The sequence below is a fragment of the Anser cygnoides genome, chromosome 11, assembly GCF_040182565.1.
Source record: "Anser cygnoides isolate HZ-2024a breed goose chromosome 11, Taihu_goose_T2T_genome, whole genome shotgun sequence".
NCBI classification, from domain to species: Eukaryota; Metazoa; Chordata; class Aves; order Anseriformes; family Anatidae; genus Anser; species Anser cygnoides.
The window spans coordinates 18,824,298-18,851,109 of record NC_089883.1 but is presented as its reverse complement, the minus strand read 5'-3'; the positions used below and the strand labels follow the sequence as shown (position 1 = coordinate 18,851,109).

Genomic DNA, 26,812 nt, shown 5'->3' with positions numbered 1-26,812 from the left:
GGGATGAGCATTGGCCCTTTATACCTCATGAAACTGATTCAGAGGCCCTGAGATGGTTGCTATCTGAACCAAATCTAAGGAAGTGCACTTGAAGGAAGCATTCTGACCTGCCCATAACCTTGGGCTCAGACTCTGCAGCAAGCAGCTGGGTACTGATCAGGTCCAAACACCCCAATCACAGACCATTTGGACCAACCCATACACATTCCAACAGTGAAGAAACCTCCTCATCTGTCTTCTACAGGCCAAAACTGGATAGGTCTGCAAGGAAGCTCCAAACAATTAATTTTGAGTTGTATGGTCACGGCCTTTTAGTTTAACATACTTTTACATTCTGTCTTGCAGCTTACAGCTTTCCAAAAGCATGTAAAATGCAGAAACTGTTTTGACATGATTCAGCTTCATTTTTGTTTCTTGAAACTATTCTGGTCTTAGATTTTGCTTTTTCAAACTACCTGAACAGCATTTGATCTACCTTTGCTGCCCTACAGTCACCTTTCCAGTGTTGATAGGACTCCTGTGAAATCATCAGCAGGACAGACAAGAAAGCAACTGGAACAGAAAATCAGGCCATCAGGAAATCGCTGCTCTGTCCCAAGCCAAGCTATAGAGATTGCTTTGCAGGCAAGAGCACTGTTCAGAAGAACACCTGGTGGATGATCACAATCGACTCGTGCAGATGAATGGTAACATTGGCTCACACCAACTGTGAATCTCTACTTCAGTATCCTAGATTCATGAATCTGCAGAATTTAATGCAAGACTACTCCTACTGTAAATTCCGTTTTCTTAAAACAGGTTTCCAAGAAGCAGGTGACAAGTTAACTGCTACTTGTTTATTCATTCTCTGATGCTACTTAAGAACTCCTACCACACTTCTATTTCACTGCAGAAAAAGCTGGTGTTAAGAATTTTACAGCTGCAGTTTGCCCTCTTGCAAATGAAGACTCATGTACAAAAGATCTTATATTCACCTGTTTTGTATCCGCAGACGCCACTAAGGAATAAATAGGACAAAAATGACATTATGCATCATGTTTAGTTGGATGCATCCAGAAATTCTTTTAAGCATAGGTAAAACTGGGTCCAAAGTCTGCTTGCAAAACAACAATAAAGCTTACTTGAAATCTCTCACCATGACAAATTAAGGTAATATTTAAAGTAAACAGAATTCAGTGCCATCTAAATTAGCCTTTGACAACACGACTTCAAGGAATATTCTTATTTAGCTCAGCCATATAGTAGAACAGATTCTATTTGATAATGTCCAGATGGTTGTCTATGTCATGTTTTTATCTTACCCGCTGGTACTTCTGCATGAAATGCCAAAGGTAGGAAGTCAGAATAAGCAGTCCCTTCCAGTCTTAAGACTTATGAACTCAGACTCTGATTTAAAGAAACTTGAAACCTATTGCTCGCTATTAAACACAAACAAATCCTCTCAGCTTGTCCTAGATATTTGCTTCCCAGAAATAATCTCTACTCGCTGGCTAGGATTCTGTTATTTTATTGCACAAAGGAATGCGATCTTGATGTATTTCAAGGGCTTTCCTTTCTTCAATAAATGAAGCATCTGTTTTACTTACAGCTGAACTAACAGGACCTGTAGCATTGCTCACTTCTGGGAAGGTAGTCAAGATAGTGCACAACTTCAGAGGTTGGCAAGATTTAAAATAAACAAATAATCTGACAATTATGACATGAGCAAGACTTTCATGGACCAGGGCATTAGTCTGACAGGCTTTGTGCAAACATGCAGTTCAATCTAGTTCCTTCCTTAAAATGTGGCACTGGCCATGAATTAACTATTTCAAGGAAACAACAAGAGCAATAATCATTGTCATTAGTAACCTAAAGAGCAATGGAACCTGAAGGCACAACTAGCTTCTTGCAGGTTCTGATCTGTGCAATCCATAATACCTCATTTAATAAAAACATGTTTACAAAAGCAGTAAGGCATCTTTTTAAGTCATATCTATACTGATAGCCTCTGCAAAGGGAAATGACTTGCTGGTGCTAGAAAGAGGGCAATACTTCCCTGGAAAATGAGTACCAAATCTACATCATGCATTTTGGGGGGGAGGGGGGGGCAACGTGAACTACTTTTGAGCAGATTTAGAGGTAGTACCTTAAAGTATTGCCAAGGAATGACTTGATAATAACTCTTGGTCTCCAGAGCTGTCTATTTTGGTCTTACAGTTCTATCAAATATTAAAAAGCATTCTGGAGTTGTACTTACCAAAATGCAGTCCACTTTAGATTGTACAGTTTTGCTAGACGTGAGGGAAGAAAGAGAGAATAGAAATCTTGAATTAATCTAAACAGTAACGACAAAAATATTACATATTAGAAGTGCTATCACTATACTATAGGCTTAATCTCCTGCTACAAAATACAATGATAGCCTATGGAAGTATACTTAATCTGCAACATTTTTGGTAGAAAGTCACTGCAAACAAAGCTTTTTGTTAGATTTTTTACTGTTTTACCCTCTTATATAAGAAGTATATTTAAAATGAAATATCATTGCAACTGGGAACTATTATCCCAAGCTGCAAAGCAGCCACGATGGATCTCACTACTTTTATTGTAAACTCTTCCACAATTCAGATGCATTTTATTTGTTCATCTGTAAACACACTTAACACGTCCCCCCCCTTTTCCCCACACTTCACTAAATCCCACCACTTCAATGCATTTATTTCTAGTTTTCCAAAGAGCTGCTACAAAGCAGACAATTGGTATCCCACTGACAACTTTGCTAGAAGTTTTCCACTTTAGTCTCACTACCTCCCAGTTGGCTTATTAAGAAGAGACTGGGTGGGGACTGAAATAAAATTTGCCATAAATGACTTCAGGATATGTGCCAAGGTATGGTATGGAACTTATTATACTTCATATAAACACACCCATAATCAGCTTTTGTGTTTCTTGAAGAGTACTGTATGCTACGTGCTTGGTTGGACTGCATATCAGTTGAAGGCATTTAATCATTGCTCTGAACAGGAGAATGAGCTTTAACATGCGAAAATAAATAGTCTTTACTGTTGAACACTTACTGAACAAGCACTAAACTACCAGTGTGAGTTTAGGAAACACTTCACTGCTAGTAGAATAGAACATAATTCAACGTCCTGTTATCAGAACTAAACAGATAATTTCCGGTTATTTTACTTTTGTACAGGTGCTACCACATACAAAAGAAAGGCCAAGTAAGGTATCCGATGGACATACTAAAAATCACAACTGAAACAAGCCAAACAAACAACTCTAGTGTCTGGTGAAAATAAGAGCTAGAGCTACTGATTCGGCACCTATGTTACATCCAATGTTCAAAGAGGCAGGAGCCTGGTTGTCCTGTTTGTTACAGCATTGAATTTTGAAACCAGAAGGTCTAAAATATGTCCTGCAGGAGCTGCTATTACTGATCCCCTCTGCCCCCCTTCTTGTACAAGAACCAGATATGGCAATAATGGCAATACAACAAAAAGCATCAACAGGCAAAAATGGATAGCAAGTCCACTGATGTAGATACAACGGTAGGTGTCCACTGCTGCTGACTTGGTGTTAGGACAATCAGCTGGGAAGACACTTGGAAATGCTAAGGCAGGAGTGAAGCTGGGCTGCTGGGGATTTGTGCAAACACAGAAAGCTAAAGCCAGTAAAATGGAAGTTTTTCCTTGCCTAGATGAAGGGGCTCCCATCTACTGTAACAATCGAAGAAGGGCATCCAAATGTCATCTCACTCTTCATAAATCACCGTCTTACTAGAAAGTCAAAGGACACCAAGCGTGGAAACCTGCTGCTGCTCAGAGGTATCACTGCATCCGACTCAAAGCTGAGCAAAGCAATACTGAAACATCGGGCTGCTCCCACAGCACAGCTCTCACCCTGGACTCCACCTTGCCCCACTGCCTCCTGCCCCTAGCAGGGTTTCACAATGCTTGTTCTGCTACAGATCCACAGCCTCTTTCATAAAGCAGCAGACAACATGTGCCCACTTTTGTACCAAAGCCTTTCCATGGCTTCACATGATAGCTTAATGCAGAAAAGCAACACAGAGGATAAGGGGACGCAGGGGATAGGCAGACCGAACTTAGTTCAAACACAGCCTTTTCTCTACAGACTTGCTCACTATGTTTTGTGCTAGGTTTTTCAAAAGGATGTGCTTCTGCCAGCACAGTTGACAGCCCTGGCAGATTCTGCCAAACTGCCCATAAACATGCCCATTTGCATTAATATTTTCTTCTTGCAGAAAGAAAGGCAAACCGCCAGGAGGCAGCTGGGCAGGAGATCCCTGGAGTTGTCCTTTTATCTCCAAAGACCAGTCTGAGTCAGTAAATGTAAATTCTCAAATTCAGTTCAGACTCTTCCAGTTGTGACCCCTGCTCCCATAGAACTGATCAACAGTGTCTAGAAGCAACAGCAAAAGAGCAATAATTGGACCAGTGAGTACAGTTTCTCTGTTTCCTTTTTGTCAACTGGTGGCACAAAAAGGATAGTAGAGTTCATGTCCTCTAATCTGCACACAGATGTTGTGACATTTTACAAGGCAAAGGTTCCATGGCTCAAGCAGGAGTAAGCATGATGTCTATTTTAACAGCAATTTTTTCACCTCCCGCTGTGTGCTCCTTGGTATTCTAGAAGGACATTATTATAATTTGTTACTGGTAAACTGAGGCTTCTTTTACCCTAACCATATCCCACGTTAACATAGCCTGACTTCATAAAGCCTGTGCCTAATGAGAAACACTTCTTATTTACCTTTCAGTGGAGCTGATCCACGTCAAAGTACAGCAACAACAACCCTCTGAAGAACCAGCCCTTTGGCTGGGAATGGGAACGTGCTGGGACAGCGATCTTTGCATGGTCCTGAGCACTGCACAGAAAAGCTCCTTCTGGTGAAATTGTAAGATGAAGCATCTCCATCATATCAGGAGATAAAAGGACAAGTGACAGATGTGGTGAAGTAGCAGTCACCCCAGTTAAAATGTATTTGCCAATGTTATTTATTATTTATTATATCTTCCTTTGTTAGCTTACAAGACAGATGTGTTTTGAAAGCTGACTATTTTCAAATTTTAAATAAATAAGCCTGATTCTGTCTCTGCCAAATGCATCTATTACCTAATAACTATTTTAATTACAGTAACTGCACCAGTCGGGCTCAGTTTTACAGGCACAAAAATTTAACTTGGTCAACTGTCTTGGGAGACTTCTGGCAAAAGTTAATTTGGTAGGTCTCCTACCAGCGATCACAAAAGCAAGGCTACCCCAGACCCTGTACCCAGACCTACTTCTAACACTTGAAGGCTATTACCCATGCACTTCGCTACATGTCCAGTAACAGCTGCAGAAGAGCACCCAAAGTGACAGATGTTCTCGCTAATGAAAATAACCATTTGAATCTATTAGTGACTTAAGTCCATCTGAAAACTAAAATCAGAAGTCATACTGCTAGCATTGCTCCTCATGGACAGCTGCTCCACACAGCACCTGGGCGCTTGCTACAACTTCCATGCCAGTAACTGCCTGGAGCATGCAGCACAGTTATGGTATCCATTCTTCTGCAGCTCTTTATGCTGAAAGTCTCCCTCAAGTTCAACTAGTTCACTTACCTGATCTACACCTTAATGCAGGCTGCTCCACACAGTTTAATCCAGGAAAAGCAGTACCTTCTCTGATTGAGGGGATAGCTGCCCCTCAGGAGCGATAACAAAGGCGCTTGTTTTTGACAACTGCCCTGAGTTACCAGCTTGCATGAGGTACTGATCCTCCACAAGAACCTGGGAGCATAAAGCTATAACCTTTGCAAAAAAGACTAAGTGACCCTACCACAATCAATGATGAAATATTTACTCAGTGGACGCTGCAAAGCAGGCTGTTTGACAGTCCAGATACACCCAACTACTCAAGAAAGACGTGTTTCAGTCCCACTGCCTAAAGAAATGCTTCTCAAAAACATCAGCTCTGCCCAAAGCAACACCAGGCTGAAACAGTTTCCCTCTGAAGAACTACCCTTAGCCATCAGGTGGAACACTCAAAAACAAGAGCCCATCTTCTTCTAATGAGTTAAAGAGCACGGAAAAGGGGGATTATTTAGCCTGTGCTTTACAGAAGCATAACAGCAGCTCCCTGCAAAGCCTCTGTCTTTCACAGTCCTATGTCTTCCCCAGGAATACACGGGCAGCTTTCATGCTGCAGACCAAAGCCTTACTGGAAAGCCTCTCAGCAGTTTTCAGACTCAGTTCCTAAATCAGTCTTTAGGCCCAATATCTTTGACAGGTTCCTGAACACTTACTGTTGAATGTTGCAGCAACTTAAGCTTCTAAACGCTGCAGCCCTGCTGACAAACTCCTGAACGTTGCTCTAAGCAACACCTTGGGTTCAGGGATATGTAGCTGAAGCACTCTGAGCAGTATGGGAATATCTTATTACAAGATATGGCAGAACTCAGTTGCTCTGAGCACATTTAGTATTTCCTTAATGCTGCAAAGAGTAGAGGCCATATAATCACAAGGGATTTGAGAAGCCTTATGCCTGTGAGATCAGAAAGAGGAAGGCAGTTGGGAGGGGTAAAACAAAGCCCTCAAACATGCTAGCTGCTGCTCAGTTAACTCTATAAACCTTCTCAAAGTCAGCACAATCACTGGAACAAACGCCAGCTTTTCAACAGTAAATTATTTGTTTAGTATCAAAGCTAGCAGCACAGTGAATGCTGGAGGAACACGTATGCATGCACTGCAAATGCCGCGCGAGCGCCCAGCCGCTACAGTGCAGCTCCTGTTCTGGGAGCCACTGTGCAAAGAAGGACACCTGCAAAGGGGCTCTCGGCCCTGTGCCTGGCAGGAGTGGGACAGCAGCACCTCCACGACACTGCCATTCACCCCAGCAAAGGACATCCCAGCCTCAAAAGCCACACAGGACGTGGCTCCCATCATTCGGGCACTAGCAGCAGACTTAATCCTCAAATGGAGGAAGTTGTACACAATTGCAACAGAAGTCCAGCTTGACAAAATTCAGGAGACAAGTGGAGCCACGATTTACAGTGCAAAATCTTGTAATGGTTTGACTAAGGTGCCTCAGGAAGCCTGGAGCCCCTTCTTCATTATGGCTTTAATTCCAGCAGTGAGATTGAAACAAATCTCTGTATCCTCTTCAGCACAATTCTGCAAACATTTGCATAAACTGGAACACCCTCCTGAGAACAGGCTCCACAGCTCTGCTTCACGTGCCTGGTGCATTTTGGACAGCCCAGGAAAAACATTATTTCTGCCTAACCCTAATGCAGGTTATGAAAAGGAACAACTTTCTACCAGCGCTCAGAGCTATGCCATATGTTATGAAGACAGGATACAACTCCTGACCAGACAGGAAGGATGTCCCACTGCAGAGCTTCCAGAACACACACACTGAGTTATATTATTACCTGACACACCTTATGCAGTAAGTAAAGTTGCGACCAGAAACAAAAACCCCAGTGTGCAGTTACCTCTCATCACTGTTAATTAGTTACCATCAGAGATGAAAAAGCAGTTACCAGTTCAGACAAATCATGCCAAGAGGGAGGTTTATAAAGCTCTAAAATAAGCTTCGTTTGGAGAAGTGGGGGGATGACCACAAGCTTTTTCTCTTGAGAGCTCAGCACAAAACCAGCAACAATGTGGTGCAGCTCCAGCGAGGGGCAGGAATTGAGGCTGCTCAGCAGCCACAATGACATCTCCCAGAAACGCACTTGTAGTCCACGTGTATGGTGACATGCTGCTAACCCAATATTTCTAGGCAGATATCCAAAAATAAGCCTTCTGTGTGAAAGTGGAAGGTACCTAGGTAAGAAAGCTGGCTGCCAAGGAAGAACTATTTTGGTCACATTGCCCCTTACAAATTATCCAGCTATGCAAAGTCTCAATTTCTCACCGCACCAATCATTCCCTTATACAATCTTCACAGGTTGTCTGCCAAACTACTTAACAATAGGGTCTGCAGGTAGTCTTGTTCCTTCGATGGAGGAACAGCACAAAGTGAGCAGCAATCCCTCCCTCCCCGCACAGCAGGCTTGCTGTCTCCCAGGCACAGGAGGTAGTTCAGTGTTGGTAGCAACCGGGAGTCCTTCTTCCTGTTCAGTTTCCTGCTGCCTCTTTTCCTCTTCCAAAAACCTAGTTAGTTCCCAAGGACAAGTTAGACTCCATTACTAAATACAAACCGTGCCAATTCAGGGCAAGTCATTTTTCTGAAAGCCATGTCAAAATAGAAGGGATAATTATTAAACTGAACCCACACCCTTTCCAAAAGATTCAGATCTCTCTTCCACTATGTTGGTGACTTTAGACAACATTTAAAAGAAGTCTATTTATTTTGAATGCTGTGAGGAAGTACTCAGTAACAGGACTACCAACCATATTACAGCAAGTGGTACTATCAGAAAGGTACTATCATCACATACTGCCTGCCTGCAGGATTCGGCCCTTAATTCTTAGTCTTACTGAATTAATGCTTCTCTTAGAGTAACAGCTCTAAAAATATCTTTATAGAACCTTCCATTCAGAAGCACAAAGAAATGTTAAACTGGAGCCAAGGATCATCTAAGGAGAAAATTATGAAAACAGCCGCCTATGTCTGTTGCTACTCAATTAACATCTTAACATATGTCATGTTACGTTGTCTGGCTTGGCTCATATTGATAAAGAAGTAAAATGGTTGTAAAAGCATTTCAACTAAATATTTAGAAAGCAGAGCTGCAAAAGGTTGAAATCTGTTTCAGTTACTGCACTGATGACTACACTGCTTAGCTAATGGAGGCAGAGCTTTCGCAAGCACAGGCCAGTACAGAACAGCTCTTGTGAAAGGAAAGCACACCCAAGCAGGGCATTTCCACAAGTCAACCTTGGCATCACAATTACTGAATCCCCTCCCATTCTCACCTCTCACAGTGTGACATAGAAGAGCCAAAAAGCAGGGCTTCTGATGCCACCTAGGGGCTCTCTCTCTGCCTGCACTTTCTCTCCTGCAGATAATTCAACTTGATGTCTTAAAGGCAAAATAGAAAATATTACAGGCTATATTGTGGACCTGTAAAATCCTGCAGCTCTCAGTGACTTAGGTGATAGTGTGTCATGGGATGGCTGAATCCACCACAAAAACTGAGCTTTTCCAAGTGTCTACTTAAAAAAGCAACCGAGGGACCAAAGCCATGGGAAAAACAGACTATGGCAGTATAAAGATGAAGTCACACCCTACATGTTCACCTGTAGAGGCCATTTCAAGTAGCATCATCCAGTTAAACTGCAAGCTGTTTCTCAACTGACCAGTGCATTTCCCTTTCTGTGTCACTGCCTTTATGTCAGATCATGCAAATTGTACAGCCAGAGCTGAGCTGGATTTCATTGAGTCGGATCTGTTTGCTGATCCAACAGAAAATTTATCATCTCATTAATGCAGACGAGCTTCCCGCTGAATCAATTAACTGAACCAGCTCATCCCACAACCCCATGATCCAATGGAAGGCAGAAATCGCAGAGCTGCAGGTTCCATCATTTCAGCGATGGCTCACAACTAGATCGTTTGCAGCGTAACATTCTAATACCCTCCTAGTGATGCCACAGTGAACTATCAGAGGAGACAGTGATTAGTTCTGACACTATTTCAAACACTTAAAACCACCACCACCAAAAAACCAGCAACTGAGCAGTGAGATTCAGATGACAAGTTTTGAAGACAGGGACTTAACTCTTCTGCCTGTAATTGAAGACTACTTTAAAACAGGGAATAAAATCTTTATCAGACAAATGACGAGTCTTTCCAGACACAGAGTTCGACTTACTTGCAGAAAAGACACAATTATCCTATTTTGTGTTCTCTCCCAGGTTCTCTCAACAACTTTTTGGAAAGATTTTCTTAAATAAGGATGTTAATCTTGAAGTGAATCGTAGAAATTTACCTTCTGTGCAATAGCAGTTTTCTGTCCAATCCAGTTGTACCTTGTCCTCTGCCCCACATTTCACCTTTAAGCTAGCACAGCTGACTTCTCAAATGCCAACTTACACTGTCATATCATGAAATTGTCACAAGTTAGGACAGATTTGGACTTGAACAGACCCAGATCTGTAAACAAGAGAACCGCCAGTAACAGCAAACTTACCTCAATCTATTCGTTTAAACTACTTGAACCTAGCACAAACACAAGCAAATGCAACCAAAACATTTAATACAAGACAAATTAAATCTTCCAGTACTCAAAAGCAAATAAATTCTCATTTCAGATGGAAGGTACAGGGACTGTAATTCTGTCTTGGAAGCATATGAAGTATTGTTATTTCCCTAAAGCATAAAAATAGCCAGAGTTCTGTCCGCTGGAAATGTACCAAAGTATCTAAGGCCTCAAAAAAGTAAATACAGAAAGCTGCCACCAATTAGTAAATATTGGCTCTCCAGCTTGAAGGCAGACTCCTTTAATCCAAGCCAAAACACTCTTCTTTGCAATATAAGGAAGCAAGAAAAACACCAAACTGATAAAACAGTGGGACAAGCCGAGCTGCAACCAACTGATCTTCCATGTAACCTAATCTACGTCCTTCCACTTGCAGAAGAAAAAACCCAAGGTCGGTTTTAAATTAGACACAAAAAGGGGCAACACTGGACCACACAGCTGAAAAAAACACTAGATCAGCATGCCACTACATTTTAAGTTACTGCAGGTTAAAATTAGTCAAACACATGACTTCAACACTTGTTACTAAAATAAATGCAAGAAAAATATTGCATATAGGACAAAAAATATTTAATCCCTTCTAATTCCTGAGACTACGATGATTTTATACATTATTAAATAATGCCACCTATACAAACAGCTGAACAAAGAAGGAAGATAAGGCTACTAATGAAATACCCGTCTCCAATGTAGCCCATTATAATGAACTGCCAAGTAAGAACTGCTGAGACATAATTAGTTGGCAGACATCAGAATACCTGGGTCTGAAAATTAAATATATAAACATCTATTTTAGCTTTCTGAAGAAATCTAGCTCTATGCAAATGCTGAAGACTCATTTCCACAATTCTTAAAATAACTGGGAAAAGCCTGCCACAGCCACAGAATGCCAGGTGCTCTATTCCAGCAACACAACAGTCACTTAAGTTCCTGTTTTGTATTTCTCTTTTAAATTACTTAAATACACTTTTTGGCTACAAATTACTTGAATAAACTCTTAGAAGAAACAAGAAAATGGTTTTATACATTTCTCATCTCTGTTTTTTTCAGCACTGATCTAAATTAAAATCAGTCTATATTGTTATATTCAGGCAGGACTCTATACTAAAGATGTGATGCCCTCTGTACATTGTGTGGGAAGATAATGCCTTCCAAGGAGCTGCATCCTATATTTATTACTGACAATCCATACGAGGCACTGCAGGGTATTCCAAGATCAGTCTACATCGATCAATTGCCTAGAAAGCCTAAACACAGAAAGCACAGGGTGATCTAAATAAAACTACATGAATAAATTCCTACCTGAGAAGTCTTTTTGTCTAAAGCATGTCCTGCTAAAAGTAGAAAGGTTTGTGGCTAAATGGCAAATCACCTATCATAACGGGTCACATATTTCACAATGAAAACTGCTTTTAAAACTAATTACAAACAAACCAACCAACTGTTGTTGTTTCTGAATTCTGTCTGTACATAGCTGTGAGATCTGCTACTGCAGTTTCGCCCACAGTCAGCAGAAGCCCAATCCAGTTACAACATTATTACTCAAGGCTTGTATTTCTAAAGGGCCTGACTGGGAGATGCTAGAAAGCATGACAAGATTTGTCTCAAGCCTTTCTCCCACATGGCTCTACGAAAGGATGCCTAGTAAAACTAAAGGGGTGGCACTCCTCAGGAGCACTTGAAAGAACAGAAAAAAGGAAACGCACCCACAAAACAAAGGTGCACAGAACCCTTCTGTACCATCAACTTGAGAAAGACAAAAGCATTTCACTTGCCTGCAGAGCACCAGGACAGAGCGCAGCATAACACAGGATGCAGACCTGCCTCTCCATCTTCTTCTCTACAAACCAAGGCTACAAAAGGCTGGTGACAAAGTGACATGGTGTGCATGCATCCATGAGAAAAAGGGAATGGTGTACACTCTGCTTACATTTAACACACAACCAAAACCGTGTGAATGTGTTTAGGGTTATGTTTATCGTACAGAGTTACACAAAGCTCAGACTATCAAACACATACTAGCCTCCAGTGTTACCAGTGCTACCACAAGGGCTCCCAGCCTTCCAGACTGCAAGCACATGTTTTCCAGTGCTGGCACAGGTGCCAGGACAGCGTATCTAAGCCTGCTGATAACAGGTGAGTTTTTGTTCATTTCTCGTAGTTCCTTTAGACATTTCCACAACCTGCACCTATCCTAGCTGCTTTTTGTTAACAAACAGGTTTGCTACTGGTTGTACCTCTTCTTTATCCTATTAATTTGGTAACCAGGATGGTTATCACCTGCTGAGCAGTGCCATACCCCAGCTCTATCCTGAGCGAGCCCCAGCACACGCCAAGCCCAGCACTGGGCAGACACACTGCCACTGGATGGGTCCCACAAAGCTCAGGTACCCCACACACCCGTTCCCACTCCAAACCCAGCAGGATCAACAACTGCAGGTTTCCCTTTATCCACTTGGGAAGGAGTTCTGACTGCCCCAGGATATAGTAAGTGTTCTCCAAGCATCTGCCTACACTTCTTTCAGACTAGGTGGGCATGGGTGCTCGATCATGGGAAAAGCAACGCCTCTCCCTGACATGGGCCACGCCATTCGCTGGCACATCCTGTAACCCTGCTCCTATCCCTGACGTTTTTGTAGGGGTCAAAATTTAAAAACTGACTATACGCAGGATTAACACAGCACCGCTGCCTGTAGCAGCAGCCATACAACCCTCTCAGTTCCTCACTGCTGTTCAACAGCCATGGGTTCTTTCCAGCCTCCATCCTTCAGCCTTGCACTCGCACCCGGGGGCATTTCTCTCACCTCCACTTCCAGGCTTCAGCACGCTCCAGACACAGGAACTGCATCGTATAAAAAGTCACAAGTGGCCAAAAGTCTCTTGCCTACCTCAAACGTCATTTCACTAAACACCAAAGCAGTACATCCTGTAAGCTTTCCACCCTACTATTTAATTCCAAAACTAAGACCTTAAGAAGAGTAACAAACACATGCTACTCCACATCTCAAGGGTTTAGTTTGGAAAGTTTGAGCTCCCTTAGCCTGCAGCCCAGGTGAACTTTAGTTTACTTGCAGACTGAAGAGCTTGTCTAAACCTGTAAGCTGCACTTGATTAAAATTAAAGCTGCATAAAATTTAATTCAATTAAAGCCATGTAAGTTCATACCTGCACACATCTATTTCAATTTGTACCTACAGAGCTCAGCCTGGACAGCTGCACTTGCTCATAGGTGGCAGTTAAACTGTTTCAAGCGAGCACCTTAGGTGAGCCTGCACTGCACGAGCAGTTGCCCCAAGGCAGGACTACGTTTGCCAGCTCCCCGGCAGAGGCACCACCAGGCCTGTGCAGCTTCATGGCAACCCCACCAGCCAACTCCACCATCACCACCACATGGACTACAAGCACAGGGCAGGTGGGCATCACTCATTCAAGTCACCATCACTCCACCCACAGCCTCCTTCACTGCAACTGCAATGAATGAACAAACGAGTTTATCAGATTATTTATTTCTTCTAGAACGTAACTTCTAAATGGGTATCATCGACAGCAGGCAACTAACCAGTACTTAGTATTCCACGTTAGGGCTTGTTGCTCCTTAAGCACTCTGATATCTATTTTAAAAGTTCTCGTTTTGTTAAACTTTTCTTTTAAAAACAGAGCAGAGGACGTGTGACCTGCCCTTGTTTGAAGTACTGAAACTGCAGCCTTGCAGGTCAGAAACTGAGTTCAACACCCTCCTAGGACGACTGCAGATGTTCTGAATGCAGAACGGTTACATGGATTCATTATTCACAATACGTCCATGCCAAACATCCCAAAGACCTGCAAAGTTATACCACGACCTATTTAGTATAACAGTCAAAAAAAAAAAAAAAAAAAGTCGTCCTCGATTAAATCTAAAAGAGATTTACAGATTTAAGAAAAATACATTAAGTTTCTGAACTTCCCCAAATCAGTGCACCAGAAAATTAAGTTTAGGTTGGATATAGACAGAAAGTTACTAAAGCAATATTCACTGAGATAACTGCACTGTTGAAATTCACCTGTAGGCTGCAGCAAACAACTGGCTAACACCTTTGAACATCTAACAACCTGCTGAACTGCATTTATTCCCACACTAATGTTAACCATGATGTCTTGTCTGACGGATCCCTCCGGAAAGAGGGACGTGGTCTAACAACACTACAGAATTCATTGGTCTGGATTTTCATGCCTGTGAGCCACACCATGTGTAAACATGCCAGCAGGAGAGCAGATGTCTGCACTAAAGGAATGAAAACGTCTTTTCTCAATTATTAGCACGGTTTGATTTCAATTTTCGAGGTGAACTATTTGCTGCTTTTCCACTCCTTTACCGAGTAGCTGAACTAATCGAGTCAATCTCACCTGAGTTTGACAAATTTAGGTAGGCCCATGTCTTCCAGAAGAATGCACTTGAGCTATCTCCTCCTCCTACCTTGAGCCAAATTTGACACAGAGCTACTGGTATTTAAAGTATTCAGTGGTAACTATGAAATTCTCTGAAGTGCCAAGAATCACTCTGAATTAACAAATAACAATTACTAGATTCTGCACTGAAAACACTTCCCCACGGTAAATATTTTCGCCCTGAACATCTGCAGCTACTGACAAGGCAAGATCCAAGTACACAGGCATGTGTCTGTGATTACAGAAACAGGGCTTCCACTCACTCAAGCAATTGAACTTCTTTGTTTATTTTAGCTGCAAGTTTCACCAACTTCAACAAGTACAACCATGATGGTACAGGAACCTTCTGTTCTTAATCCCTCCAAGAGAAGTAAGCTTAAAGAATGGGAAAGAGAGATTCAGTCCGTGGGAATATGTGCAATGAAAGCTACACAGGGACAGCTTAAACTTGGTGGTACTGAAGAGAAGAACAAAAAATTGTGGATTTCATTTTTATTGTCAATGGTACAACAATTTCTTTTTGCCTTCATTAACCAGGAAAATTGACTATTTATAGTGTACAGAGATAGCTGTCTGAATACATTCATGGATCAGGAACTTAATTACACAGGTTAATAAATCTTCAGGGTCAGCTTCTAGCATTTTTTGCATAAGCAAATGATAATTTACAAGATCTTTTTTTTAATTGATAATTCACTAAAAGTGCATTTAGACAAACTTTTGCCCAATGTAGTGCACAGATGCCAACATTTCCAAGTTGCTGTAAAAAGAAAGTCCTTTTCCTTATGCCTTAAGCACTTTTGTTGATTACGTTTTTTTTCAGTTTGACTCAGTAAGCTATCTCTAGTTGTTGAATTCAATTAATGGTTTCTGCTCAAAATATCCCTATTCACATGTTTAGAACTAGATGTGACAATCCCACTTCACTCACTTGTTGAATGGAAGAGACAAATACACTCTTCTCTCAGCTGCCAGTTCATTTCTCAACTTTTAACAAGTTCATCATTGAACAGTACCATCAGAGTCAATCATAACAAATGTAACTTTGCAGAACAGGCTCCTGGAGCCAAAAACTGCCTTAATTCTTCAGCATGCTGTGGTACCCGGTGTGCAGCTAGTGATTACTGACGGCAAGTTAATTTGACTCTTTTAAATATCAACTACCTAATAAGTTTACATGACTACTAATAGCAACTGTAGTCCCTAACACAGCTTCTCATTTAAAATGCAGACTTAATAAAACTAAATAAAAACAAAGGAAACAGGCAAGCTTTTTATGTATCGTTTATGAAAGGAAGGCTATATTTCAGAGCTTGGATACAAGGTTCCTATGCCACAGTCTGACAGCGGTAAGAGTGTTTTCAAAATGATTTTTGGCCTTTGTTTCAGACCGTCTCATCCCAGTAGAAAGAGCTGCAGCTTCCATACATGGGAAGCAAGAGACGTCATAGGCACCTTATCCGCAGCTATGGACTTTCATACAACCCAGCCCCAGAATTGCGGAGTGGTTGTTTACCTTTCATTGAGAAACACTGCCAGAAGTATGAAACAACAAAATCCACAGTGTAGGAGACTGTAGTAGCAGGTGGATGATGCTGTGTCAGAATCAAGACAGGTTGCTTCAGCTAGGTACCAGTCCTGCAAGGGGGCCTCCTCTAACGGGGCAGCAAGGAGCACCTGATGCCTGCATGCTCTGCCAGAGGAACTACACCCTGCACATCAATATCACGGAAGATAAAAAGGTCCTGTGTAACGGCTGTCTGACCCTGAAGCTGAAACCTCAAGTCCCACTTTCAGATTGCCTCCACACACCTCAGACACTGCGCTCGCGCAGCATCCATCCAGCACCACTGTGCCCAGCTCTCCCACAAGCTAAATACGCACCCAAGCTACTTGATAGATTTGGCAAAAATAGCATGTGGTACTAGAGGAGGGGGGATTCACTGTTTTTCAAAACAGGAGTTAAAATTCCATCCACAAAAATACTGTATTAAATGTACCTTAAAACTTGTTAACTTCTGGTACTGAAAAACTGTCTTTTGTATTTTAGTGTGGCAATGTTTCTGGAGAGGAAGGGAGAAAGCACACAGGAGTAAAGTCACAAAGACTACTCCAAGTATTCCCAGGTGACTTCCAAACAAGGGCAAGAAGCTGCAGAGGAAAACGCAGAACAAATTGCCCATCCTATAATCCAGCACACCTAAGTCACAAGCTAATTCTTTTTTGTCCAAGAGATGCTCTTGAGGCAGACACTTACAGGCAACCTTGTATTAAGAAAAAAGTTCCAACAGTTTGTCTGTATTGCTGACAGCTTTAAAAATAAGTTAATTCACTCCTTTATAGGCAACCAAAGTAATGAAATGTAATTCCTCCTGTCCAATGCAATCCAACTTTTCCACTGGCAAAAGTCCCAACAACCCTTTACTGGCACTTAGGAATTTTTGACTAAGAAATATGGATTGCCTCCATGCCCATGAAACTATCCATCAAAAAGGACAGCCATAGATTACGGACGTTGACATTAAACCACGAACTTCCTCTAAGGGGAGATACAAAGATGCCTCAGTGAACGAGTTCTCCCCAGTAACAAGATTTTCTTCCCAGACTTGAAGTACCTGACAAGCAGTAGGCGACACCATCCACATCCAGCTCCGGTGAAAAGCTATGCAGGATCTGTCATTCTGGAGGAGCACGGGTGCATCCTGAGAAACACACGTCCTCAGATGCATCCCCCAACTCTGCAACAGCCCCGCATTTCACCATGCAATACGTTTATAGGCTGCTGCTAGAAAAAGGTAACAGCTGATGCAACCTCAGCAATATATAAGGGCAAGATAAAAACTTGAAAGGATGCCACGTTGTAAACCCTGGACAGTTTCCACCATGTCGATCTCCTTTACACTGAAGCCAAACAAGGAGACTGTCACTCTCAACACACCAACAGTACCCCAAGTTCATCCCTGAGCTGAATTTCGTGACAGCCTCAGCTCAGTGAGCAGGCAGCCAATGCACTCTCAGCAAGCAGGAAGTTGCTCCTGACCATAGCTACCATATGGGGTTAAACTAAAACCAAAATAAAAAGCTCCTTCTCCTGCAGCTGTACCAAAGGATCATTAAATACAAAAGATGTGCTTAAAATATTCTGTTAACCAAGATAATGAAGGTGGCATGGGCGCTCCAGTTCACGTTAATACATCTACCATCCATTGTAAGCACTTAGCCAGCCTGTATGCAGTAGCCAGTGAAACCAGCAGCCCCAAGCGATAGTCTTATGTTGAAAGGTGGAACCAAAACACACCTCAGTTTTCTAGAACTAATGCAGGGGATGAAGTACAAAAATATACAAGCTTATGTAAAAAAAGAGAACTTGGTTCATATGAAAAAAAACAAAGTAAGCTAGTTGTTCAGGTAGATTTTTAAACATAATCCCAGCTACTAGGGATTGTTTATTTCCAAAGTGACCTGGGAATTTTTAGGAATTGGGAAAGGGAAAGAAGAAATATTTAAAGCAATACAGACAAAAGGTTCCCATCCTCACCTGCTCCTACAGTGCTGAGAGCACATTATATTGAATTTATGTACTGAAGAACAGACTTAAAATTATCCCTCTCTAAATGGCCACTTTGGGGTGGGGAGCGTCACGAGAAATCTACTAGAATCCACACTGTCTTCCAGTATCATTTACAACTCTTACTGAATAAAATACAGCAACAGACCCCCAGCCCCGCAAACTAACAGAACTCAAACTAATAATACATGTTATGTAGTAAACAAGACCTGGGTATTCTAAAGGCATTAAACAACACATGCAAATTATTTTACACTACAAATAGTTTGTGTACCCTAAGCTTATCCCTCCTGCTCTCAGCTGAAAACGTGCAGCATTCACTAGGTGTGATTCCAAGCAGCTATAAAAGGAGAGCTTCGCACGTCTCTCGCCCATTCAGGTCCCCTCTGCCTAACTTCTTGCAGTGGGGGTCACCAGCAGAGACCATCCCCATCTACCATGGCTGCAAGAAAGCAGAGCCTCCCTGCCCTTCGATATAATGTCACTGCATCAACCACGAGCAATTAAAAACAAGCAACAGGGAAAATATTCAGGAAGTTTTGAATGTTCTTCCACTGTCTTAATGATTAAATATTCAAAACCAGAAAATACTTGGCAGCTTACTGAAAGCCTGTTGATGGTACAGCAACCGATAACAAGCGTCCTACTCGATGACAGATAATCCTTTTTCCATTAAATCAAGAAAGCATTAAAATTGAGATACTGGCTAACTCCACTCAAAACAAAACAAAACCTTAAAATTCCCATAGATCTGAGAGAACACAAGACAGCATTCCAACAACTTTGGAATTTTTAGATGTATTTAGGGGATTTTTCTCACTGGCTTGAAAGAACTAATTTGTGCCAGCCTTCTGTCTAGGTTCTTTCTGGATGACAGATCATTGCAATTTTATCTACTTAATTTACCTTTTAAATCATCCAACAATAATCTTTCAAACATGCAGTCCAGCACTCTATCCCCACTGCTCTAGAGGAATGCTACAAAGTTACATCCATTTCCTATCTTCGAATTTTGAAATAATGAGATTCTTCTTTATATATGAAACTTTGCAATATTAGATATTAGAAAGGCTTGAACCAAAAATCCAAATTTGGATTGTGATCTGAATTTTGCAGCTCTGGCCCTTCTCCAAATACTTCTGTTTGGCAAGCTGCAGAGTGGAGTAACAAGAGAAGGAAACATACATAACTTACGGGATCTGTATAAAAACATTAAGCTCAACCCCTGCGCTCAACCACTTACACACACAAAACACCCCAAGCCCCAATTAATAAAAAGATTAATCAGAGCTTCAGTATAAATATGATCACCCAAACCTGAGAAATACTTACAACTGGTTAAGATGTCTTGTTTTTTTTTTTTCCTTTTTTATTTTTAAAGAGCATTCAGAAAATCTGGGGGATGGCTCGGAGTGTTCTGATCAGATAGAGATGTGGATTCCTACCTGCCAATGGTGTACACACGTGTAAATCAAACAGAATTGCTCCAAATTACAAGCAACCCACCTACAGAGGCCTGAGGTAACAGACCTGCAATTCTGTGCTTATTAACAACTCATTAGAAATGCCACCCTGAAAACCACAATGTCACACCGTCTGACTTGCTTCAACAAAGAGATATCCTGTGGTGGTAAGTAAAATGTTTATGAAACAAGGAATTGCGTATGTTTGATCCTGTGAAGTCAACAATTTCAGGTACTCCTATGCATTTTAAATGAATGGCAGTAGAACTTAGCCAAGTCTTACTATTTGAATGCTGTTCTTCTCCCCACATACTTTATTAGATCCTATTGTTTCAAGAAACAAAGGAAAACAAAGCCCATGAACAAGGGTGAAAAACCCACTCTTCCTAAAAGCAGCTTTACAGAGCTCGTCTCTCCGCAAAGCTGTTCCACCCAACTCAGAGCCAGGATATTCAATAAAACCTCAACTCCATTCTCAAAAGGTTACATAAAGGTCAGCATTCATTTTATTCGGGTTTATTTTCTAACCTTGTAAAAATGCCTGCAGACCAAATTGGCTTCCACACCTGCTGACCTAGAAACTCCAGCACGATGGTGGCCGTGCCCCGTTTTGGCAAGCTGCTGCTCCTCCCACAGCGCCCTGGCACCGAGTGCTGCGTGCCGCTGACCTGCCCGCGCCCAGCAGGTTGGGGAGGAAGGCTTTCTCAATAGCAAGGGGGGCGTTTTAGCAGAGGGCAACTGTTCTTTCAAGCCACTTCAGGGAAAAGAAATTCTTCCAGCAGAGCTTCCCCCCAAAAGGAAGGTTTTCCTCCATTCAGAAATGGATAGCGAGAGATAAAGGGTGGAAACCTGGGCCTCTTTTGAGGGAACCAAAGGTCTCAAAACAACCCACAGAGTGGCCGTCCTCTGGGAATAGAGGATATGTAGAAAAAGTGACAAATGGTGCAGGTTTTATTTAGCCCAACTCAAGAGATCCGCACCACAGATAGTTACACCTTGGCACTGTTCAGAATTTGCTTATGGTCAAAGAGAAATAGGCACATAAAATGATCAGACAGATGGTTTTACATCGTCCCTAGGAGATGGCTCTTACCTTCCACGTGTGGTTTTCTCTGCAACAGCAACAAGGGAGCTACCTTGAGCAATGCATGTGGAAACAGACGGAGTCAAGTGATACAAACCCCACTTTCTGTCCCTACCCATTTGAGGAAGCAGAGTGTGAAGAAGAATGACATGCTGTTAGATGCTCTGTCCATGGAAGGCCAACATATCCTGAAATCATCAAGAACTACTCTAAAATATGGTCCATAGCTCAGTTTTTTCCTGTGTGTTTCACTGCTTATATACTACATTGGGAAATACATTCAGGACAGGGAAGTCTCACAATCATCTGCAAACAACAGACCATAAAGACAGGGAAAACTGAGTTAGTGACAAGAAATATTTGCAGTTTTACACCACCTCTTAGTTGAGGAGCTGGAATTACTTTTTCCAAGGGGCTAAACACACCTCTGATGTTACTTAGACTAACTGGATTAAGTGTAGCCTGTACTTTTGTCAACAACAATTCTAGCTCTTCCTCAAACTCATCAATAATCTTTTATTAAAGATTTTTTTATTATTAAAGAATTACAAAAACTTTGTTTTACATCCTCAACAACGAACTGGCCAGAAGGAAGGAGGGCTTGGTGCACTCTGGGCTGGGGGCACAGAATAACCAGGAAGAGCCTGTAATCAGTTACAGGAACTTCAGTTCTCCACACAATTTCAATAGACCGTTCAACAAAATATAGAGGTTTTTTTGTTGTTTTTTTTTTTTTTTGCTTTTATTCCCCATCTTCCTCTCCCAAGCTACAGAAAACTGAAAAATTGCACATGCAGATGGATTAGTCTATGGATGAATCCAACCTGGCTCAAAAAATAGAAAAATCTTAAAAAATATACCTAAGGGGTTTTAAGGGAAATTCAACTGTAGAAGAAAACTACCAAAAAGGTGTTTGCACCCACACTTTCTAAGAGCCTGAAACACCCTCTCAGCTTCCCTCTTCATTGTCAGGTATCTTGTTAAAAATATTAAGACTGTCAATCATTTTTTCCACTCACCCAACCACATAAATAAGTAGTAATTCCTATTATGAAAACTCTCAATGGCATTTCCCAAACTGTGGAGCATTTACTAAGCCAGCAGTCTAAGTGACGACACACTCTTGCCGACAAGAACTAATGAGGAGTGAGAGATGCAACTGCAGGAGCAGGAGCGATGTAAGTCATGACAAGGAACAGCGCTTTCCAAAGATTAAAAAATATTGATATTAAAATCAGCTAATCTGGTTTTCTAGCTCAATACAAAAAGCCCAGAACTCACCAAGGCACAATTTACCTCCTCCTGCCCCTTCAACAGGAGACAAACAGGGCCTTAGACCCATGTAATTCAGCACAACGTGGCCCAGCTCACGTGATTTTCCAGTACAATTTCTAGCTAGACGAGTGATTTGAGGACATAAATTATGGATCTGAAGCCTACACCCATACCCAGTTTAAAAGACTAGAAAAGCAATGCTTTGAGTTTGCGACTCTGTGCTGCCCAGTCCTCAGCACGGTTCACACAGGAGATATTGGGGATGGGGAGGAGAGAAATTAATCTCTCGGGCAGAATTACCACACTCAAATCACAACAGATGCCTTTAGGACAAAGAGCTGAGATCCTGGCCCAGTGAAAGAAACTGGGACCAACTCACACACAGACACAAGTAGCAGATTACTATTTACACCAGTAAACAAGTACTCATTTAAGAGCCATCACCAGTTATTTGCAACAGTGATCAAGAAAACAAACCCATCCATTTCTTCAGTGCTCATAGCTATGGACTGAATTTGTGATTAATGCAGTGAGCAAAGGGATGAAATTGCCTAAAATTGTTGGTCCTTTTCATCCCCCCCAGCAGGAGCAGAGAACCTCAGCCACCACCTTTCTCCCCCGGTGATCTCCTTACCGCAGTCCTCGTGCCACGCTCCTTTACATACATTACTGGCTGCCTTCAGCTACAGGATATTCTTTGGCAACTTAATGTGATAATGAGTAGACTCAGTCTTCACCAGCATATGTCTGGGTACAGAAATACCCCATACAAACATCACATGTTTGTAAATACAGAACCCTCACCCAAAGAAAATAATTGAAACCCCATTAGTCTATATGCTCAGACAGCTGACTGGGGAGGTTTTCCCGCCTCGGGCTCTAACGTCTGGACAAAAAGCTATTAACAAATATAAAAGCTTGAAAATGAATCTAAGGGAAATACAAACAGGCAGATTAAGGCCCAGTGTCCAGTGAAGACTAGGGCAACTCACAAACCCGCCCAAACTGACATTAATCAGGTCGTCTGGGCTCCGCAAAGACGTATTCTTCCTAGTCTAGACTTCTAATCCGTCAATGGGAAAAGACATCTAATATTATTTCTGTCCTTTTCATCGACACCGCAAGAACACGTCCGACTGTCTGAGCAAGTCATACACTTAACAAGAACAAAAACAGACACGGCGGTGTTGGATGTGTTTGAGTGGGGCAGCTAGGAAAAACACAGCTAGACAGCGATGAACTTTTAACTTCGGTTTGGCTACAAATAATTAATCGGCGGCAACCATGCAGCATACCTGCTATCATGTGCACATGGTGCTGTAATGTGAACAAATGCTTCCTGACTTGTTTTTACACACAGCTAAGACACTCTTTCTCTCCCCTTCCTCAGTCCACACTAATGGTCACTTTATATAGAAAGAAAAACAAAACAAAACCCAGAATGGACTCCTACCAAGCACATTTTAAAATCTTCAGCACATATGCTGACTGTGTCTTCAATTTTAACCAGCAGGACTTAACCTATTATTTGATTTTAAGGGACTTTGCATGTTCACAATTACTGGAGCAACTTTTGTCAAACTACATTTTAATCTAATAAACAGAATAAATTAAGTATGAGTCGAAATAATGAATAACTCATTGTCCCCCTTGAGGCCTACATCACATACTATATTTATATTTGTCTGTACAGTGGAAGGACATGCACAGACTTGTTTGTGATCCTGAAGTCCAGTATTTCAGTAGCTGCTATATTTTGCTTCACTATTTTCATTGACAATACATTTTGAAAACTAAAACCTTTTTTTAAAGAAACAAAACAAAACTAAAAATATCCATTCAGTGCACACAAACGCATATGAGAAAAGAGGCAAAAATAAATACAGACGAGTGCTTATCTAGGTGTGCTAAATCCTTAGGGAAGGAAATGAGGACTTCAGCATGCCAACTGGCCAGCACACACAACTGGCAAGGCACAGGAGGAGGGGAGGAAGAGAAGGGAAAGCAGAAAAGAGGAAGCTCTTCTGCACGTTGCACCTAGCTCTGTTAACAACAGAGCACTGCCATTTTCACAAGCCCTCCCCACAGTCTCTTACACTGTTTATTCATTACCAGCACATGGCTCCTACTGAACAGGACAACAGATCCTAGACTGCAACTGCAGAAGAGGCGACTTTCCACTCTTTTCTCTGGGTGCGGTATGCACGACGTCCCTGGCAATGCTCCTCAGTCTTGCTGCTCGAAAACAACTGCATCTACACTACAACACGAATTAACACGGAACTCAAGCTCCCAACGAGGTCTGGCTGATAGCAATACAGAAACAGCGAAACACACAGAACTCAGAGTAGTCACAGACAAAAGCTTTGGAGATGCCAAAGAACAGGTTATATTGCAGAAATGACCTGATCTCCAAATACTGCATTTCTGCAGCATAACCTGCTGACATAACTGACACTGTCTGAAAGTGGCAGAGAAGTTCGAGCCCCGTGCAGAGAGCTGTCAGGTAGCCAGGGAGGAAAGGTCATGCTCATGTGAGGAATGTCTGTGAAACTACCCCAGGAGACAGGGCTGCAAGGTGCTGGCAAAACCTCTGCTAGTCACAGGCACTTGGCACCAGGAGAGCCCCTCACATCGGGCAAAACTCTGCATTCCTTTGTACTGAACAGGGAGTCAGGCCATTCATCAAGTGTACCTGAATCAAATAAGCAATCTTCATTTAAAATGCTAACGTATGCGCTCTTTTTCCTTGAAAAGAAAACCCAGAATAAAAGGGGAGGTTTTGCTTAGTAGCCATTTTGTCTTCAACTTGGACATGATACCTAATCTGAATGTAATGTAAACATGCTCTCTAAGGCTCATTTCCAAACAGCACGTTCATGAAAAGAGAAGAAAATCTAAAAAGGACGTCACAAAATACCATAATAAATTAGGACAGTGTGAAGATTTCGTGATCTAAACAGACAGGAAATTCTGCAGTTTGTATTTCTTCTCTAGGTCGTGTTGCAGAAAAAAACAAAACAAAAGGTAGCAAGTGTTGATTAAGGACGGGTGAATTATTGCTTACTGTTTCAATTCTAAAAAAAACCAACAACCAAACAATAGACACAATTTCAGTATGCCATTCAGTAAAATAACCTGAAAGGAAAATTATATTTGGATTTTTTTTTGACAGCCACATGGATTCAAAACATAAAATCTAACTATAGTATCAATAGAGATGCACGCTACATCAATATGTTTTTATTAGGATGAACACACATATATAGCCATATTATATACACGGTGTGTATATATAGAAAGTATGACCTATGATGAGTAACCTATATTTACAATTCCCCAGTTTCACAATACTGTATCAGCCCCCTCAGCCAAAAGCAGCTTTTAAAAGCATACAGAAAATGTAAATACTGCAGGTGGTAGCCCCTTGTGGATTGGGGCTGGGGGGGAATGACAAAATATTTCCTCTGCAGAGCAAGTTAAACTCAATTCATCTCTTCACCCCAAACGTACACAAAATTAATATTAAGTGAAACGTTGGTTTTCTGTGAATTTTTACTTAATTGGGGGGTGGATTACTGGGCAGTAACTTGCAAGCCGTCATGACAAGTTGCAGCCGAAACTGCATTTTGTTTGCCAGCCTGGAAACTCAGAAGAGCAGGGGTGCATAAGGAGGCTGGAAAAATGCCCTCGTACTGCAAGGCTCTGCATTCCTCGCTGCATCAACACTCCACGCTGGGGGTCTCGCCTGAACCAAGAAATAGCCGTGCAAACAGAAGGCTGTGTAACGCGCCGCCTAATTAAAATGCCTTCAGCAGGTGAGATTATACCCCTGCGTTTCAACAGAGCCGCACCGTAATTACCATTAGCGTTGAATACAAATGAACCCAAACACGCAGCACCACCAACCAACCCCTTCAGCGCACGGGACTGTCCATCGGGGGGCCAGAAATAAATAACAAGCATACTAACGAAGCGAAGGGAGGCTCGCTGCCGGGCAGGGGCACACCTGTGCGCGACCCCGCGTGTTTTCGGGGGGGGGAGCACAAAAGCGCAGCGCCCCCCCCCCCCCCCCCCCCCAAGCGCAGCGCCCCCCTGCCCCTTACCCCCTACCCCTGCCCTTACCAGATGGAGCTGCGGATCTTGTGCTGCAGCGCGCTGGCCTCGCCGCCCTGCAGCCCCGGCACCAGGGCCGGCAGGGCCCCGGGGGGCGCGGGGGTGCCGGCCGGCCGCCGCGGGGGCTGCCCCTCCGCCTGCTGCTCCTCCGCCATGGGGGCGAGGCGGCGGCGGGGGCCGGGGGGCGGACGGGGTGGCGGCGCGGCGCTGCCCGCTGTAGGCACTAGGCCTCTGCCGCAGCCCTCGCGTGAGTCGCCTTCCCCCGCTGCCCGGGGGACATCACGGGCGGGGAGCCGAGCCGCGTCCCGCCGCTACGCCGCAGGATGGCGAGCCCGGCCCGCGGCACGGCGCATGGCGGCCCGGCCTCCTCCTCCTGCTGCTGCTGCTCCTCGCCGCCCTCCCGCCGCCGCCGCTCCGCGCAGGGTGCCCGGGCGCTTCCCCCGCCTCGCAGCACCTGGCCCGGCCCGCCCCGCGCCGCCGCCGCCGCTCCTCGCCCCGCGGCCGCCGTGCCCGGCCGGGCGCGCAGTGCGCAGGCTCGGCGCTGCCCGAGCAGGCGGGCCGCTGCCGGGGAGGGGGCTGGGGCCGGGGCCGGGGCCGGGGCCGAGCCGGGGCTCGGGGGGCGGCCCGCGGCCGGCGGTGACAAAGCGCGGAGGTGCGGAGCGAGGCGGCTG

At 43.1% G+C, this 26,812-nt stretch overlaps 1 protein-coding gene across 1 annotated transcript in view; it reads right to left on the bottom strand.

Moving 5' to 3' along the window:
* RFX7 (regulatory factor X7) overlaps positions 1-26,604 on the bottom strand; it is a 54,277-nt gene extending 27,673 nt beyond the window's left edge. The window contains exons 1-2 of the mRNA XM_067003889.1: positions 26,151-26,604; positions 2,240-2,273 (exon numbers count right to left, since the gene is read on the bottom strand). Of these exons, the coding sequence (XP_066859990.1) occupies positions 2,240-2,273; positions 26,151-26,296 (180 nt within the window). The 5' untranslated portion in view covers positions 26,297-26,604. The remainder of the gene's footprint in view (positions 1-2,239; positions 2,274-26,150) is intronic.
* Between the last annotated feature and the right edge of the window lie 208 nt (positions 26,605-26,812).